Consider the following 17,768-nt stretch of genomic DNA (forward strand, 5'->3'; position numbering starts at 1 on the left):
ATGTTGTATTTACAGGTAATCGCGCTGTAACAGCATGCGTTCTCAGAAATGATAAGTTCACAAAGGTACATGTATTACATTGGAACAATCGAAATAAAATGTTCAAACGTACGTATGTTCTGTATTTTAATTTAAAAAACCTACCTGTTACCAACTGTTCGTCTAAAATTGTGAGCCATATGTTTGTGACTATTACAACACCATCTATCATAAAACCAAAAAAGTGGTCCAACTAAGACATTCATATTTCTTTACGTACTACACGAATATGTAATAAAAATCGGCGTTCGTATTTAAAAAAAACGCAGTTGATATCCGTTTGACCTATGGCAGCGCCATCTAGCGGGCCAACCATTGCGCCATTTGGTTTCCCCCTTCAAGCTAGACAAGTTTCGTTACTTGTAGTTTTTTGTTTAACGCTTATTTCGTGAGATATTTGGCCCGGTCACGATCAATGAACCCCCCTGTATATATAAATGAGGATGCTGGGAAAGCAAATGTGACATTAATAAGATCATGCTGAGTGAACAAAACTTGAATATATATAAAAGAATCAGTACAAGTGGACGTGATTTTTTCTGGAATGATTTGTCTAAAAGTAAGAAACAAAATGGTTTAGAGAAGCAATTTACACGCCTTCGAATGAAGATCGAAATCACGTAAAGCAAATGGGGCGTTTAAGATATTTCTCTAAACTATTTTTTGTTCTTACTTTTAGACAAATCGTTTTCAAAACATTTGACTGATTTATTTTCAATTTGTTTCTTTTTTGGTACTACTAGTGAATAACTTCTGAAGTATCACGAGACCATTACCTGATAACATGACTACATTCGAAGTGTATCACAATTAACTGGAGGAGATGGGTAGAGGGGATTTATCTACTGAGAAACGTTCATAAAGCTTAGTTTGTTTCGATATACAGAACATTTCTAATATTCTATTTGAAATTACAACTTGTTTTCAGCCTTAGCTTTTGAGTTAACTTTTTTACGCTATTGTATACCTGTGTCACTCAGTAAATAAATTATGCTTATCTTCTACTGTTTTCTATTATATGATACTTAAAACAACGATAAAGCAGTTAATGATTTTAGATTGGCTGATCACACGAGTAGGTTAAAACATACGCGAAGGAGCATAGAGTACTAGGATTCCTTACCCGTGGTTGAAGGCGCGTGCTTAGTCATTCTTCCTTAAGTTGTTTTTTTATGCACTGTACTTAAGAAATAGCTGGCCAATTGCCATTAATGCCACAGCAACTAGGTCTAAATTGCTCGCTTTCTTAAACACTGTTTCATGTGATTCCAGCTGCGGACACAACAGAACAACATGTTAACATAATACATTTGTCAAAATTCATTACAGTCAGGCCGAGAGAGAGAGAGAGAGAGAGAAAGAGAGAGATGAAGAGAAGGGGACGGAAAAATCATCAGATCCTTTCATCTGTAGCCTGTAGTGATTTTTGACAAATGCATTATTTAAGCATATTGTTCTGTTATATCCGCATGTGGAAACACATGACACACTTTTCCCTCGCATCTTACATACATACCGATTCACGTGACACCGTAACATTAATGGTAGTTGGTCAGCTCTTTGTTAAACACAGTGATCAGTAAGAGCTATTCGAGTAAGAACACGTAAGCACACCCCTTCACCTACACGGAAAGTATGTTTTGGAAACATGAAAAACACGCTTGGATCTTAGCTAGCACATGATCGGAGCTCAGAACAGTGTTTCCTTCGTCACTGCATCCAATCATCCTTCATGACAATGCACGATGCCAAGCGGAGAATCCCGTGCAAAAGCTCCTGCCTACGCGGAGGTGGAAGATACTGGAACATCCACTGTATTCATACGACGTCAGTCGATGCTGTTACGAGCTGTTCTTCATGATGAAGGTAACTCTTCGTAGCATACGCAACAACACAAGAGAGGACATCGCCTGTGTCATAGGGTGATCCTTAATGAATGTGTTGACAGTGTACAGTGTCTTCCATCCGAGTGCGGGAAGCTGATCGAGGCGATTATATTGAGGGCACGTAATGCGGTGAATGTATGTAAGTGAAGTCTGGTATGAATTATAACTGTGTTGTCGCTACTTTTTATCCAACTCATGGACTTTTGAGTGTTCTGTACGCAGCCTCTTACATGGATGTGTTTCACTTTCCTCGAATTCACTAAATAACCTGAAGCCATCCATTCACCATCCTAAAACCTACCAAGCGTGTTCGTTCCGCTTCATGTCACTTTGCAACATTACGCCTAGATATTTAGTCGCCATCACTGTGTAGAGCGGCAAAACGCTAATATTGTATTCGAGCATTACAGAAATGTCTTCCTTACTCGTTTGCATTTTTTATTGCCTGTCAATTTTTAGAGAATTCTGCGATTCATCACGCCAAATAGAAATTCAGTTTCAGTCACGCTGCGTCCTCGAACAGTCACTCAGCCACAACGCTTTCCCGAACACTACAGTGTCATCAGCAAACAGTTGCAGATTGCTGCTCACAATATCTGTCAAACGATTTATGTGTATGGAGAACAAGAGTGGTCCTGTCACACTTCCCTGGGGCACTCCTGTCGATATCTTTGTCTCTGATGGTCAGTTGCTTTTACTATCATCTACCCTCGGGTGGTCGAAGTTTAGAGAACTTTGACTCAGTGGACGGACTATCAGAACATCTTAAGCTGTTAAGCTAAAATTTATCTGCAAAAGTTTTTTAAATAAGGCTGTGTTTTTGAAAGATTCGCAATGTAACCTGGTGATACTCTATGACTTACAACGCACTGCGTTTCTGTACGTGTACCATCTGTGGACTGTTGCAACTTTGTATTTCTGTCTGTCACTCAGTAATAGAAATGCGAAGACCGTTCAATAAATAATGTAACACATGTTTTCCCGCCAATTTTCGGTGGAAATATTGCAGAATTTGATGTGGGGCATTGTGGAATATTCCCGATTCAGCGCCTATAGTTTCATGAATTTTCAATAGGTGCGGCACCATTCGTAGCCTTCAAAATGACCTGTGTACCAGAGGTGAGTTCGAAGCAGAGAGCATCGAAGATATTCATAGGCACTTGCAGAATGTCTACGGTGACCTGGCAGTGAACTAAAGCACGGTGAGTTGTTGGGCACGGAGTCTGGCAAGTGCGGACACTCTCATTCGAGGCGATCGACGGATGACAAACATCTCGCTGGTCGGTCGGACGTCTCTCTTGGCAGTGCTGACAAACTCGTCCACCACTTGGGTTAGTCAAAGGTGTGTGCCGGATGTTGCACCTCCGACTTCCATCAGTTTATTCCAATGAACGATGCATTCCGTGGCAAGCAGTATTTGGATGAAGGGGAAGCTCCTGATGCAGCAAGACGTCGGCTGCGACGTCGACCTGTAGGGTGTTACCATATGGGCAAACAGGCCCGTGCAGTAAGGCGGCGTAACGCCGAAGGATTCAACGGATATTGTATTAAGAAATAGTTTCTTGTAGCCAAAAGAGCGGGGAAGAGTATTGAGCATTGGAATCCTGAACAAAACGATGTAATTTCAGAAAAAAATATCTATTGCGTTAGTCATTGAACGTCCCTCTTATCTCATATGTATAGCGACATGAGTGTGATTCCAAATGGTTCAAATGGCTCTGAGCACAATGGGACTTAATATCTGAGTTCATCAGTCACCTAGAATTTAGAACTACTTAACGGGGGTAGGACGTTAAACGGGCCGTCTTGGAGCAGGAGAGACACCACAGGACTTTTTAATTCCCATTGTCTATACTTTTATGAATAAATTCATAAAACTTTGTCAGCATGACCAGGAAGGATTCAGGATTCACACTCATAGCAGTGGAAGTTCAAAAACATAACAAAATTAATTTTGTTTTACATGTCAAAGTTTACCATTTTTTCGCTTACTATTGGCTGCGTTTGTTGCTGTAGGTACACGTTTCTTCATAAGTAAGAAAGCTTCTTCGATGAATTTTGCACAGCATGCAAACCGTACTTACAGGTGTATGAAACTCTAGAAATTATTTAATTTATGAAAAAATGAAGGTGCTGTTAGATTTTAAACTTCACGTTTAGAAAAAACTCGAATTTTATATGCAATTTTTACCACAGTTTCCAATAGATTTGGAAAATTCTAGAATTTGATACACCTGTAAGTATGGTTTGTATGCTGTGCAAAATTCATCGAAGAATCTCCCTTACTTATGAAGAAAAGTGTACCTCTACCAACAAATGCAGCCAATGGTAAGTGAAAAAAGATCAAATTTCAAATGCAAAAAAAAAAAAATTCTTATATTTTACAACTTCCACTGCTATGAGTGTAAATCCTGAATCCTTTCTGGTCATTTTGACAAAGTATTATGAATTTATTCGTAAAAGTATAGATAGTGAAATTAAAATGTCCTCTGGTGCCTCTCCTGCTCCAAGTCGTCCCGTTTGACGTCCTACACCCCTTAAACCTAAGGACATCACACACATCCATGCCCGAGGCAGGATTCGAACCTGCGACCGTAGCGGTCGCGCAGTTCCGGACTGAAGCTCCTAGAACCGCTCGGCCACATCGGCCAGCGACATGAGTATGCTTTTTGCTTGAAACAATTCGACGCTGGTTTGTTGATTGGTTGATTGATTTGGGGGAGGGGAAAATAAACAGCGAGGTCATCGCTTCCATCGGATTAGGGAAGGATGAAGAAGGAAATCGGCCGTGACCTTTGAAAGGAACCATCTCGGCATTTGCATGAAGCGATTTAGGGACATCACGAAAAACTGTACAAGCCCACGTCCCTCCGAATGAGTGTGGTAACCACGGCGCCACCTCGCTCGCTATATTATCGCTTATAATGCGCGATTTCAGTGAAATATTATGGAAACAAGTGATACAGACTTTCTGTCTGTACCACATGTCACTTTTTCGCAACAAACTGTGTACACGTAGGTAGACTCCACCAGGCGGTGAAGCGACGTACCTGTCGTCGTAGACGAAGCCGGCGTCCAGCGTGTTGTAGTAGGCGGCGGCGGCGAGCAGCGCGCACGCCACGGCCGTGCCGTCCATCCAGATAAGGGCGGCCGCGTCACACCAGCAGACTACCTGTTGCCTCTCGCTCCCACACTTGTTGGCTGCAGACACCCCGCCAGGGGCAGCGGGGCGACAGGCGCGCTCACAGGGGCGGACGACTGCCGACAAGCACACAAAATGTGATAGCACTCTCAGCAAATGCGTTTGTTGGTAAATTCAATTAAAAAAAAGAAAGAACAAATCGCTCTAAGCACTATGGGACTGAACAGCTGAGGGCATCAGTCCCCTATACTTTTTTCTTTTCTTCTGCGGGGTTCAACCCTGAGGTTGGTTTGCAGCAGAGCGCCATTCCTCTTTTCTTTCTCCCTTCCTCTTCGTTTCCACGTACGTGTTACATCCAACGTCATTCATGACCTGTTGCAGGTATGATATCCTTGGTCGCCCCTGCCGATTCCTTCCCTCAATAGCTCCTTCTGCTACTGTTCCAATGATGCTGTTGTGTCGTAGCATGTGCCCTACAAGTTTGTCTCTTCTTGTTTGGATGTGCCTCCATAGAGATCTGGTTTCCTGTACTCTTCGAAGCACTTCTTCATTTGTTACGTTGTCTCTTTAGCTGATCTTCATCATCCTTCTATAGCAAGACATCTCCAGGGCCTCTAGCCGTCTCCTCTCTTCTCTTCCAGTTGTCAAAATTTCACATCCGTATAGGGCCACACTACAAACGAAATGTATCGTGATACGTTTCCTTATTTTCAGACTGATGTTGTTGCTGGTGACTAAGTTCCTTCTCCGATTAAATGCAATTTTGACCTTTTGTATTCTGGTCGCAATTTCTTTCTGGCTTCTACCATCTCTTGTGATTTTGCTTCCCAGGTAAGTAAATTCCTAGACTTAGAACTACTTAAACCTAACCAACCTAAGGACATCACACACAGCCATGTCCGAGGCAGGATTCGAACCTGCCAACGTAGCAGCAGCGCGGTTCCGAACTGAAGCGCCTAGAACCACTCGGCCACACCGACTGGATAAATCCAATTTTCTTAAGTAGTTTTGTATAGCTATGACGGGTAATATACAAGGTGTCTATACAATCCCTATATCATTTCTAACATTCATAATTTGGAAAGTGTTAGAGACACAGTTCGCTGTTTGTTGCAAAGCGTTTAGCATATCTCATAGTTTTTTTTCCTCTGTTGCAGTGCATCACAATGGCTACAGGCCAGGAGAAGGTGCAGTGTATATCACCCACTTCAGAGTCCGTTTTTATCAGATCTGTTGATCTACTTACCCTTCTCATCATCCCTGAAAGTTTGTAACGTCATCACGGAATCACCGTATACAACCGATTACGCCTTTTGCGACCGAAGTGCGCATGGCCTAAGCATAATAGCCGAACGATTGTCCTGTGTAGTATGCACTGGCGTATTCCTAGTTGGCCTACATAGATGCTGTTACTGACTACCTGAAAAAGTATATCATTTCAAATAGAGCAATTTTCCACGTTGTGGGATACGTGAATCGCCACAACATTGTGATTTGAAGCTCCGAGAATTCACACAACACACGTGAGCACATCCGTGGTTGTCCGAAGATTAGTCTTTGGTTTGGCTTAATACGCGATGGTGTCTTAGACCTATATTTTCTTCGCAGAGAAAAGCATAACGGTAAATGTATACCTGGACGTGTTCGAACAGTTCTCGCTAGCACCCTGACCCTGAATAAGGAAAAGTGTGAAGTTATTCACATGAGTACTAAAAGAAATCAGCTAAATTTCTATTACGGATAAGTCACACAAATCTGAAGGCTGTAAATTCAACTAAATATCTAGGGATTACAATTACAAATGCCCTAAATTGGAACTATCAGATAGTTAATATTGTGGGTAGAGCAAACACTTAGAAGGTGCAACAGGTCTATTGAAGATACCTCTCACACCACGCTTGTCCGCCCTATTCTGGAGTATTGCTGTGCGGTGTGGGATCTGGATCAGGTGGGACTGGCGGATGACATCGAAAAAGTACAAAGAAGGGCAGCTCGTTTCGTATTAGCGTGAAATAGGGGACATAGTGCCACAGACAAGATACGAGAATTGGAGAGGCAATCATTAAAACATAGGCGTTTTTCGTTGCGCCGGTATCTTATCAAGAAATTTCAATCACCAGTTTTCTCCCCCGATTGCGAAAACATTCTGTTGGCATCCACCTACATAGGGAGAAATGATCATCATGATAAAATAAGAGAAATCAGGGCTCGCACAGACATGTTTATGCGCTCGTTTTTCCCGTGTTCCGTTCGACAGTGGACCGGTAGAGAGACAGCTTGAAGGTGGTTCATTGAACCATCTGGCAGGCACTTTATTGTGAATAGCTATCACGTAGACGTAGATGTAGATCCGAAGAGCTGCAGCCGTCCACTGTCTTTCCGCATGATCCTGTGTCACGACATTGAAAATGCAGGATATGCTGAACGACAATTTCCTGCGAGGTGGATGGGTCGTGACAATTCCATCTAATATCACACATTGCCACGCTATCGGACACCTCAAGGTGAGCGCCTACACACCACCAATGAATCATCCTTCGTGCACGCATCAATGAAGCAATTATACCTGTTGATCCAGCAATGCTGGCCGCACGTGAGCAGTATTCGAATATCTGCCTTTATGTTCTACGAGCTACGAGTGGGGCACACGCTGACATTCGGGCATACAAGGAAAAAATAGAGATCTACTGTAGGATTCACAGCAAATCACGATGCTCCATCTCCTATAGTCTCCAAGTTATGAGTTATTGATGTGGTAGTGGACTTTATGGACATAGAGTACAATATGTAAAAGAATCTAGATGGAATGAGAAGAATTGCAAAAAAGATTAAGAAAGAAATACTCGACATGAACAAGGGTGCAGTATACATCGGCCCAGCTGTTCAGTTTGCATATAGAGGAAGGAATAGCGGAAATAATAGATTGTTTCAGGGTAGATTAAAATTCAGCGTAAAACTTCAGTGATGACCTTCCTATTGTCAGTGAAACTGTGAAACTGAGGATTAATTGCAGCAACTGTTGAATGGAATGAACAGTATAATGAACACACACTTTGGATTGCGATTGAACTGAAGAAATACTTATGTAACGAACAGTAGCAGAAATAAAATTAGTGACAAACTTACCAGCATTGGGACAACGAAGTAGACGTCGTGAAATACCTCCCCTACTTTGAAAGTAAAATAACACACGAGGAATTAAGCAATAGGGACATAAACAGTGGACTGATACAGGCAAAGAGTATATATCTCGTCAAAAGAAATTTCGCCACTGCAGAAGAAATTTCTTAGAATTTTCGTTTAAACGACACAATTACATGGGGCTTTCAGATCACGGGGGAACCAAGTTCATTTTTAGTCATTTTGGACTTATTTCGCTTTTCGTTTTATTTATGAAGCTGCTTTCAGAGCATAAAAGAATCATCTCCAGATATTATAGATAACTAGGATAGGCAACACTGTTGAGTCGGCCGCTGTGGCCGAGCGGTTGTAGGCGCTTCAGTCTGAAGCCGCGCCGCTGCTACGGTCGCAGGTTCGAATCCTGCTTCGGGCGTGGATGTGTGTGATGTCCTTAGGTTAGTTACGTTGAAGTAGTTCTAACTATAGGGGACTGATGAGTTCAGATGTTAAGTCCCATAGTGCTCAGAGCCAACACTGTTGAGCTTGGAAGGAAGCAGTCTTTTGTCCAAAGTACGATGAAATATTTGCAGAGTCACTGTTTGCATGCTTTGTTTCATTGGTATGTGAGCTATAATTAAAGCGGACTGATGATTATGAGTGATTCGTCTGAAGATATAGAAGATAAAGCCTCTGAGTATCAGCGTCCTAGCTCAGGTTATCTAATAATTACTTTTTGAAAGTTTGACAAGTGGAAATTGAACAACGATTTAAAAGTATGGGCTGTTGCGTTTAAATGTAATATAACAATATTTTACGGTACTGTCGCAGTCTTTGTATGTCGTATTAGCACAATTTGCTTCTAATATAGCAGAGGACGCAACTGCTGAGGGAGATGGTATTCCTGCAGCAGCTGAATATAATGTCTTCAATCAACAGGGAGCAGAGAGAAGAGGAAGAACACGTTGTCGACATCCTGAGGAGTAGAAGAGGAGCATTAGGCAGCGCCAGTGGAACTGTGGGCAGGAGGATGCCACAAGGAAGGGCCCAAGCGTTGCGGCTAAAAGCCTCCCTGCTTAACTACGCTTTCTGCAATCACTTTAAAAAAAATGAGAGAGAAAACATATTTCGCTGCTTTTGAAAACTTAATGATCACAGTCGGCAAAATGTGTATCTTCAGGGACTTGTCCAGTCAAGTCAGATTATGAGGTCTCGGACAAGAGTTGGTTCCGGAAATCCTAAAAGCATCAGCTACAAATATTTTTTAAGGACTGGAAGTAGATCTATAAGGGTGTGTAATCTCCACATGTAATAAAATAATCTTATATTCAGACTAATGTACCAGCCCAAAAATGGCATTGTCTCTCATGAAGTTATCTCAAGATGCGAATGTGAAGCCTCAGCCCCTTATTACGAATTCTTGTTATCAGGACATTTTTACTTACCTAATGATAGTGATTTTGGTTTAGTGGACAAAGCAAAAGTAAGTGGGGAAAATTTCGCACATGTACACACTAAATTATTGGACGGACATCGTTGGAGAAGCAAAGTAAAGGTTCGTCAATGAAATGAAATTCTCAGACTTACTATTCTTTATAAAGTTGGAAATTTCAGTGACGAAGAGGAAAAAATGGTTGATGGTTGCGGCATCAACTGGCTGATCATGAGGTGGTTGTATTATAAAACAGAATCTCCCTTTACCCTAAGATTTAAGCATGCTCTGAACCGTAGTGTACAATCTGTTCTCTTCCTGTCTGATTATCATCTGAAACGTTTATCGTCTTTCGTTAGATTCTGGACATGGTTGCTCTTCAGTGAAACACTTCCACCAAAACCTTAACATTTAAATTTGTATTCTTAGTTAATAAATTTATCTTGTTTATAAACTCTTTACATTGCTATTGCCGATCCACATTTTAGGTCTTTTCTACCTCTGCTATCAAGAAGTACTTCGTTGTTCAAATGACAGAACTTATCTATGACTTGTATTGTCCAACTTCCCAAGCTCAGTCGCTCAAGATCGCTTCATTAAATTCAACTACATCCCATCACCCTTGCTTTGTTAATCTTAGTCTGGGCCCAGGCCCTTGATACGGAGCGTTGACAAAAAAACGAGATTAAAATTTTGACTTCAAGAGGAATTGGTGTTGCTGAGGGTGATTTTCACACTGTTACCAGCCACAATTCTGCCCTGGATGCGCGAAAATGATGAGGGTTGAGGAGGGGGGTGGGCGGGCAGGGAGGTGAGGAGCGATTATTCAGAGACACCCTCTTTTTTGTCCATTTTTCGCGTTTGCTCATGCAAATCCCGTTGCACAACCAAAAGTATGCCAGACCTGTACTGTAGAAGAGATAAGCGTCGGTATCGACACTCAGTTCATGACAAAGAAAATGGCTAATATCTTCTGACGCTCAAGTCGTACCTTAGACATGACAGGTATTGATCATTTAGAGAATTTTGTAGAAAAATAGATAATGACAGTTCTGATGAGCAATTTATTAACACGTATTATATGGTAACTTATAGCATGCAATTCAAAACTTATAGCAGTCGCAATAATTAATAAATGATGTACATATATTAAAAACATGATTCTATCTCTGGTTTTATAGCTTCTTAATCAGCGTTACCAACTATAGTCGTTATTGCTTACGTCCTGCATTATCTTTACAACTAATTTATTTGTTTGTCGACTTATATTGGGCTGCAGTTCCTAAACATGTTACTTGATTCAATAAATCTCAATGTAACTGAATTTCACGCATTCAAAGACGAGAAACATCTCTTTGTCCGCTTGCCTAGGCCATGTGTGTAGAATAGTATGACTGTATAAGTTTGTGTAGTAGTAATGCTTACATTTCGCAGTTATAACATTTATCTACCTTTACTCTCATATATTTAGGACCTGCTACATAAAAGTTTTATGTAGGTGATAACAATCATATATACAGCATATAAGCGATATAAGTGCAGATATTTCCACTGGTGACTGAGAACTCTGTACCGAACAGCATTATATCAGTTTTTACATCATTTGGAGACTATTAGTTATAGCTATTGGGAGTAATACCTTTTAGGTTGGTTTGTACGTGTAAGCTCACGTGGCAAGATCAAACCATTAATGCTTATTTTCCTCTGGGCAGCCTTTCATTCGTGGAAACGTCTATGCGTGGACGCAAAACAGTCAATCTATACTGACAGGCGCAGTCCACTTAATGGTGCAGCTACGACCGTACAGAAAACGTCAGTGAATAAAGTATGTGACGCGTTTGCGGGAAGACAGTTAGATACAGAGAAACAACAATTAACACATTGAAGTTCGTATGTACTGAAGCACCACTGGTCGCGTTATCTGCATTTATACCCCTAAACGAAACTCCGGTCACTGGATGTGGATACAGAGGGTATGTGTTCAGCACACCACTCTCCCAGCCGTATATCAGTTTACGAGACCGGAGCCGCTGCTTCTCAGTCAAGTAGCTCCTCAGTTTGCCTCAAAGGGCTGAGTGCATCCCGCTTGCCAACAGCACTCGGCAGACCGGATGGTGACCCACGCAAGGCGCTATACCAGGCCAAAAGTTCTTAACTTCGGTGATGTGACGGGAATAGGTGTTACCACTGCGGGAAAGTCGTTGGCCATTTATAGCCCTAGCATCCTTTACACACAGGAAGCCATCGGCGACTGCCTCAGAGCTGAGGCGATTTCTTCACATTTCTCTTTTTCTGTTTCCTTCGCTTTGCGTTCTGTTTAATCTTTCTAAATTATTCTCTTATGTCTAACGATAATAGTTAAATGGTAGAGATTAATTTTTTGATGACACAAAACATCTCAAGCAGCTACTTGTTCACTTGTTGCTCACGTAACCATTTTTTTTCTCTTGAAACGTAATAAAAATACGTCTTATAATGGCAAACTGAGACGGTTGCTGCAGAATTTGCCATCCATTTCACCTAGTTTGGTTTCCCCAAAAATTTAACCCTTCGGCGATACAAAATGCACTTCTCTAATTTTGGGAGGTAATAATTTTGATCGCGTGAATAGACCAGAACATGGAAGAACAGGATGTGACGACCAGCAGCCGCAGTAAGCAGATTTATTCAAGTTAATTGACTGTCGTGTTTTTTCCGACCCGCGCGTGTTAACACGACCACTTCCGGATGGGGAGATACGCCGGTCCTGGATCGATTCCGCTTGGGGGATTAATGACGACGGCCATCCTGGATGTGGTTTCTTGGCAGGTTCTCACGTGTTACTAGGTGAATACTGGGCTGATGCAATGTTCCGCCTCAGAAATACGCTACTTTCTCATGCTTGCACTCAGAATTTAGTCTGTATACCGACAGGATGGCTACATTGCTTCTGTGCTGGGGGTTTGATGACCTTAGCCATTTGGTGTCCTTACATCCTCAATCAAAATCGGAATCTGTTTCCAATGTCAATCTCCCTTTCGATTAGCTGGGACATTATGTTGATATGTGCTCCGTACTGCTGAAGAATGAAATTTTCCTAATGTTGTCGCAGTTAAGGAAAGTCAAAATCTGTAAATGTGATCAGCGAGTTAGCTGCGTTAGGACAACTGCTACCGGAAACCTACAACTCGCACCGAGGTCAACTTTCAATTTCGATGCTTAACTTGAACACCTCCGGATGTTTCTGTCTTCATTAATGTCGAAGATACTTTGGTATTGTGAAAGCGGATTAATTTCTTTGAAAAATACAGTTGTGAACAGGCGATATAATTAACATTTTACACTCTACGATAAAACACCACACCTTGATGGAATTACCCGAATGGGACGGAGATCGGTAGACGTGATGAACATGTACAGAGAAACGAATGATGAGAATTTCAGAAAATTGGTTGGTTTATTCGGCAAAAAGAGCTCCACATATAGAGTAAGTCAATAATGCGTTGGTTCACATCTGGCCCTTATGCTAGGAGTTATTCGACTTGACATTGATTGATAGTGTTGTTGTCTGTCCTCCTGAGAGATATCGTGCTGAAGTCTATCCAATTGTGGCGTCAGGTTGTCAAAATCCCGAGCTGGTTGGAGGGTCCTACCCACAGTGCTCCAAACGTTCTCAATAGAAGAGAGATCCGGTGATCCTGCTGCCAAGAAAGGGTTTGGCAAGCACGAAGGCAAACAGCAGAAACTCTCGCCGTGTGACGGCGGACATTATCTTGCTGAAATGTAAGCCCAGGGTGGCTTACCATGAAGGGCAACAAAACTGGGGACGGGGGAAGGGGCTTAGAATATCGTCGACATACCGCTGTGACGCAAGGGTGCCGCGGATGACAACCAGAGGGTTTCTGCTATGAAAAGGAGATGGCACTCCAGACCATCAAGGCCGTATGGGGGCGACGTTGAGGTTGGTATCCCACCACTGTCCGGGACGTCTTCAGACACTGACTGGAGTATCATTGTCTTCAGTGATGAGACCTTCTTCGAACTGAGCCCCAGTGCCAAGCAGAATAACTGCTTTCATAAGGCCCAAAAGTAGAGCAAGGTGTTATTGACTTGTTTTGTCAATCTCTTTCTCTTCAACTAATTATCAGTTTCTTCTGAAATAGTAACCATTGTTTGTACGTATGCATTACGTCGACCGATTTCCGTCCCATTCGGATAATGCCTTCGTGGTGCATTGCTTTATTTTTTTTTTTTTTTGTCTCAGAGTGTATCTCCAATTCGCGGGTGATTCAAAACGATTCATTACTGTGTAAATGAAATAAAACAGTGTTTTCTAGAGTCCCTTTAACACGCACGGCTATCCGGGAGGCCAAATGGCGCACGAACGTAACTTGTTGCAATTAGTCTATCTGATTCAAATGTAGCACACATAACTGCATTAGTTTCAAATAACAAATACAATAACAATTAGCTAGCTATTCAACCTGCATAAAGCGTAACAACAGCTTCAGAAAAAGTAATCTATAAGTATAACAGCCAGATGTAGGATTTTAAAAATGTGATGCAAGATATCTAGTGACATAGATGTGTGTCATTTGTACGAGCACAAGTATGTTGCACTTAAGATTGAATATGCAGAGAAGACAGTCTCCAAGATTCAAGACCGCAACTCTCTGATTATCCCACTCAATACATTTCTTGCCTAGTTTTGGAATTTTGTGATCTATTCAACACCATGCTAAGAAAGAATGCTCTGCAAGTGTACAGAAAATTTCATACAAGAAATCAAGTGAGATAGGTGTGCATTATTTGTACTAGCACAGTTACTGCGGGTTTGTACAGGGCAGCAACTAGGTTTTGGCAGGAACAGAAGAGATAATGCAGTTAAGGGCGACAGAAAGCTATACTCTTATAAGCCTTAAGATGGTAAAGAATGTGAAAAAGCGATCTTAATTTGCAATATGACATTGATTTGTCTGTATCGCAAGTTATAAATTTATGTGATCGGTTTCGACTGTGCTAGCAATCATCTTCAGACCGTAAAATATCCTTACAGACTGTAACACATCATATGCTGTACAGCCATTAAATTTAATTGCTCGATACTTGACTGTACGACATGTGACGTGTTACACTCTGTAAGGACATTTTATGATCCTAAGACGATTGGTAACACAATCAAAACCGGTCATATAATTTTATAAATCGCTATCTACACAAATAACATTATCGATTAAAAGAAAATTTCTGCGTTTATTGCAGTTTAGGGTTATAAAAGAACCCGTCAATTAGTACGTAGTTATACTACATACCAGTTGCGTGTGTGACAGGGGTGTGTGGCCTAAAATATTTTACAAAAGCAGCAATGATATTACAGGGTGAATGCGGAGCTATAAAGGGAGTTGAGGCAGATGGAAAATACTAGAGAGACAAAGGCAGAAACAATTTGCACCTCACACTACTACAGAAGTCAGACAGATGCACCTAATGTACCAACAAGAACTGCTTGAAAAACATTCAGCAACAAATATCTTTTGGAGTCATCCACTGTAAGGAAAAGACACAAAAATATTCTATATTCTTACGTAACTAGTGGAATCTTTGGGTACTGGAGTATTGCTAGTTAGTGTAAGAAAAACATCAAACGAACGAAATATTATTTATTGCAAATAATTCTAAGAAATCAAGAAAAACTTTTTCTTATAAAATAATAAATTTCCGTTTTTTTTTTCAGAGCAGTACACTGCCCCTTATGGATAGGTATGCTATTATTTTACAAAATATGAAAAGGTTGTTTTCTCCCTTTTCTTTAAGAATATTATTTACTCGGCAGAATGCCTGAGAGCTGCACCTACACAACATGAATAACATTTCTAGGTACGGTCAAGGCTGTTGCGTGAGAAATTCAATGGAGTGTACTGATATGGAGGACAGATGGGGCTTGCATACACTGTAGTGTACAATACCGTGAGCTGCAACGACTGCTGCCTGCGTCGCTCACTCCTGACAAGTAACGCAACTATCTCCTTGTATCTGGATTGACCTTCGCCAATCAAACTTTCCCTATGCCTTGATGAAGTCAAGGAATCCTATCCGCCCCTAGTCTAACTATCGGCATGGTACACTGGTCAGATAACCAGTCCACTGTGATGCCGCTCAATATTCGCTCGCAGATGTTTAACTAGTACTCTGTCCGTGTTCACACTGCACAATAAGTGTGGTGGTAAACACAGTGAACAACGCTTAATCGCGAGCAACTCAATGTAGAGTATCGCTCCGATTCGCTAATGACAGAGGTGCTCTCCCAGTGAAGTACTGAGGAGAGACTTTGTTCCTCATTCTTTGTGTACACATACAAGCACATTCGCTCTTGTTACGTGTTCCCACTCCAAGAGCGACAATGGAACGGCACCTTTTTCTGGAAAAGTTGCCAGAATATATCATTCACTGTCTTCCCTCACTCTTCTAGCTCTTTGCGTTTTCCGGCCAATAAGCGTTGCTCTTTTAAACAGGAGAATGACATTTCGTTTAAGTCGACCAATGCGGAGATATGTAGCATCTCCGTTAAGCTTATACTGTCCTCCTGTGAGAACTCAGTAACTGCACAGTCGGTCTGTCAAAAAATTTGTCTTCTGGGTGCTCCCACACGATGTAGTGGAATTTGCTTTTAAGTCGAACAGAGGTGTCGTTATCCCTTCACTCCAGCCGAAGTAGGTGTGCATTGGCCCACCCCTCTGAAGGGATGGCCAACCCAGGGGGCCGGCCGCCTCCCTAGAATGAAAATTCATATGGCCATCATGTGGTGTACGCCTGCCTCGACTTTTTCAACCTTGGTTAGCACTTGCGATTTACTTATTAGATTTGCATATCGCTTACATGAATTCTTACAAACTTGACTCAACCTTATCGAGTTTGGGTTCAAATGAAGCGTCTTGATGTTCAGAATACGATTGTGAGAACGGAATATGTAAGAAATGAAGGTCAGGAGACCATGCCACCTTACAAGTCATGTAGTGGCATGGGTAGCTTGCTAGAACAACTCTGTACTGAACGTAAAATCTTAACGAGATGAATAAAAAATAAATATTATTAACTTGCAAGAGTCGAAGATGTGGCTGAAAACTGGGGTTTCATAGCTTTTTGCTGACATCATCTGGACTTCTGCAACGTTGAATATCTATGAGTACAATCTCCTTGAAATCCTAGAACGCAATGCACTTCATTTCACTTCAAGCTTCTGTTCAGAATCCAAAATATGATCTCTTCACCAGTTTACTAAAGTCACTTCTTTCTGCAGACGGCAGGGTCTACATTTACATGTACATCTACATTTATACTCCGCAAGCCACCAAACGGTGTGTGGCGGAGGGCACTTTATGAGCCACTATCATTACCTCCCTTTCCTGTTCCAGTCGTGTATGGTTCGCGGGAAGAACGGCTGCCGGAAAGCCTCCATGTGCGCTCGAATATCTCTAATTACATTCGTGATCTCCTCAGGAGGTATAAGTAGGGGGAAGCAATATATTCGATACCTCATCCAGAAACGCACCCTCTCAAAACCTGGACAGTAAGCTACACTGCGATGCAGAGTGCCTCTCTTCCATGTCAGGCAGGCCTCTTGCAGAGGATCCAGACAAAGAGTGTCTCACAATGTCTCATCTTTTCCTTCATCCAATACTGAGTTTTCCTTTTGTTGAAATGGTAGCATAGGGTATGGAGCCATAGGGTAGGGAGCCTTAGAAAAGGCAGCCTCTTTAGAGGAGTAAACCCTAAGGAAAAACCCCTGTCCTCCAGGTTGGGGGGTCATTGAGGGGCTGGCATCCCACTCGAGTAAAAACAGGTTTTGCTACATTTCCCAAACAAAATAAAAAAGCTGGGTAGGTGAAAAGGAAATGACTGTTCTTAACAGCAATGACTCTGATTTGTGAATCATGGAATGTCCAGGGGTTAGTAGAAAAAATTCAGAATATAATTTAAGACATGGAAGTATTAAAATGGATACTTTGGTAATGGCAGAAAAAAGAAATAAAAGATCTGGACAAGAGCTAATTGGAGAGTACAGATTGAGATTTTCACTCTGCAGCGGAGTGTCCGCTGATATGAAACGTCCTGCCAGATTAAGACTTTGTGCCAGACCGAGAGTCGAACTCGGGACCTTTGCCTTTCGCCTGCA

At 41.7% G+C, this 17,768-nt stretch overlaps 1 protein-coding gene across 1 annotated transcript in view; it reads right to left on the reverse strand.

Annotated features, from left to right (window-relative positions):
- Nucleotides 1-17,768, reverse strand: part of LOC124712366 (protein O-mannosyl-transferase TMTC2-like) — a 124,185-nt gene that overhangs the window by 83,116 nt on the left and 23,301 nt on the right. Inside the window, exon 2 of the mRNA XM_047242661.1 lies at nt 4,976-5,183. Coding sequence (XP_047098617.1) covers nt 4,976-5,061 — 86 coding nt within the window. The 5' untranslated portion in view covers nt 5,062-5,183. The remainder of the gene's footprint in view (nt 1-4,975; nt 5,184-17,768) is intronic.

This window comes from Schistocerca piceifrons, chromosome 8 (assembly GCF_021461385.2).
Source record: "Schistocerca piceifrons isolate TAMUIC-IGC-003096 chromosome 8, iqSchPice1.1, whole genome shotgun sequence".
Classification (NCBI taxonomy): domain Eukaryota; kingdom Metazoa; phylum Arthropoda; class Insecta; order Orthoptera; family Acrididae; genus Schistocerca; species Schistocerca piceifrons.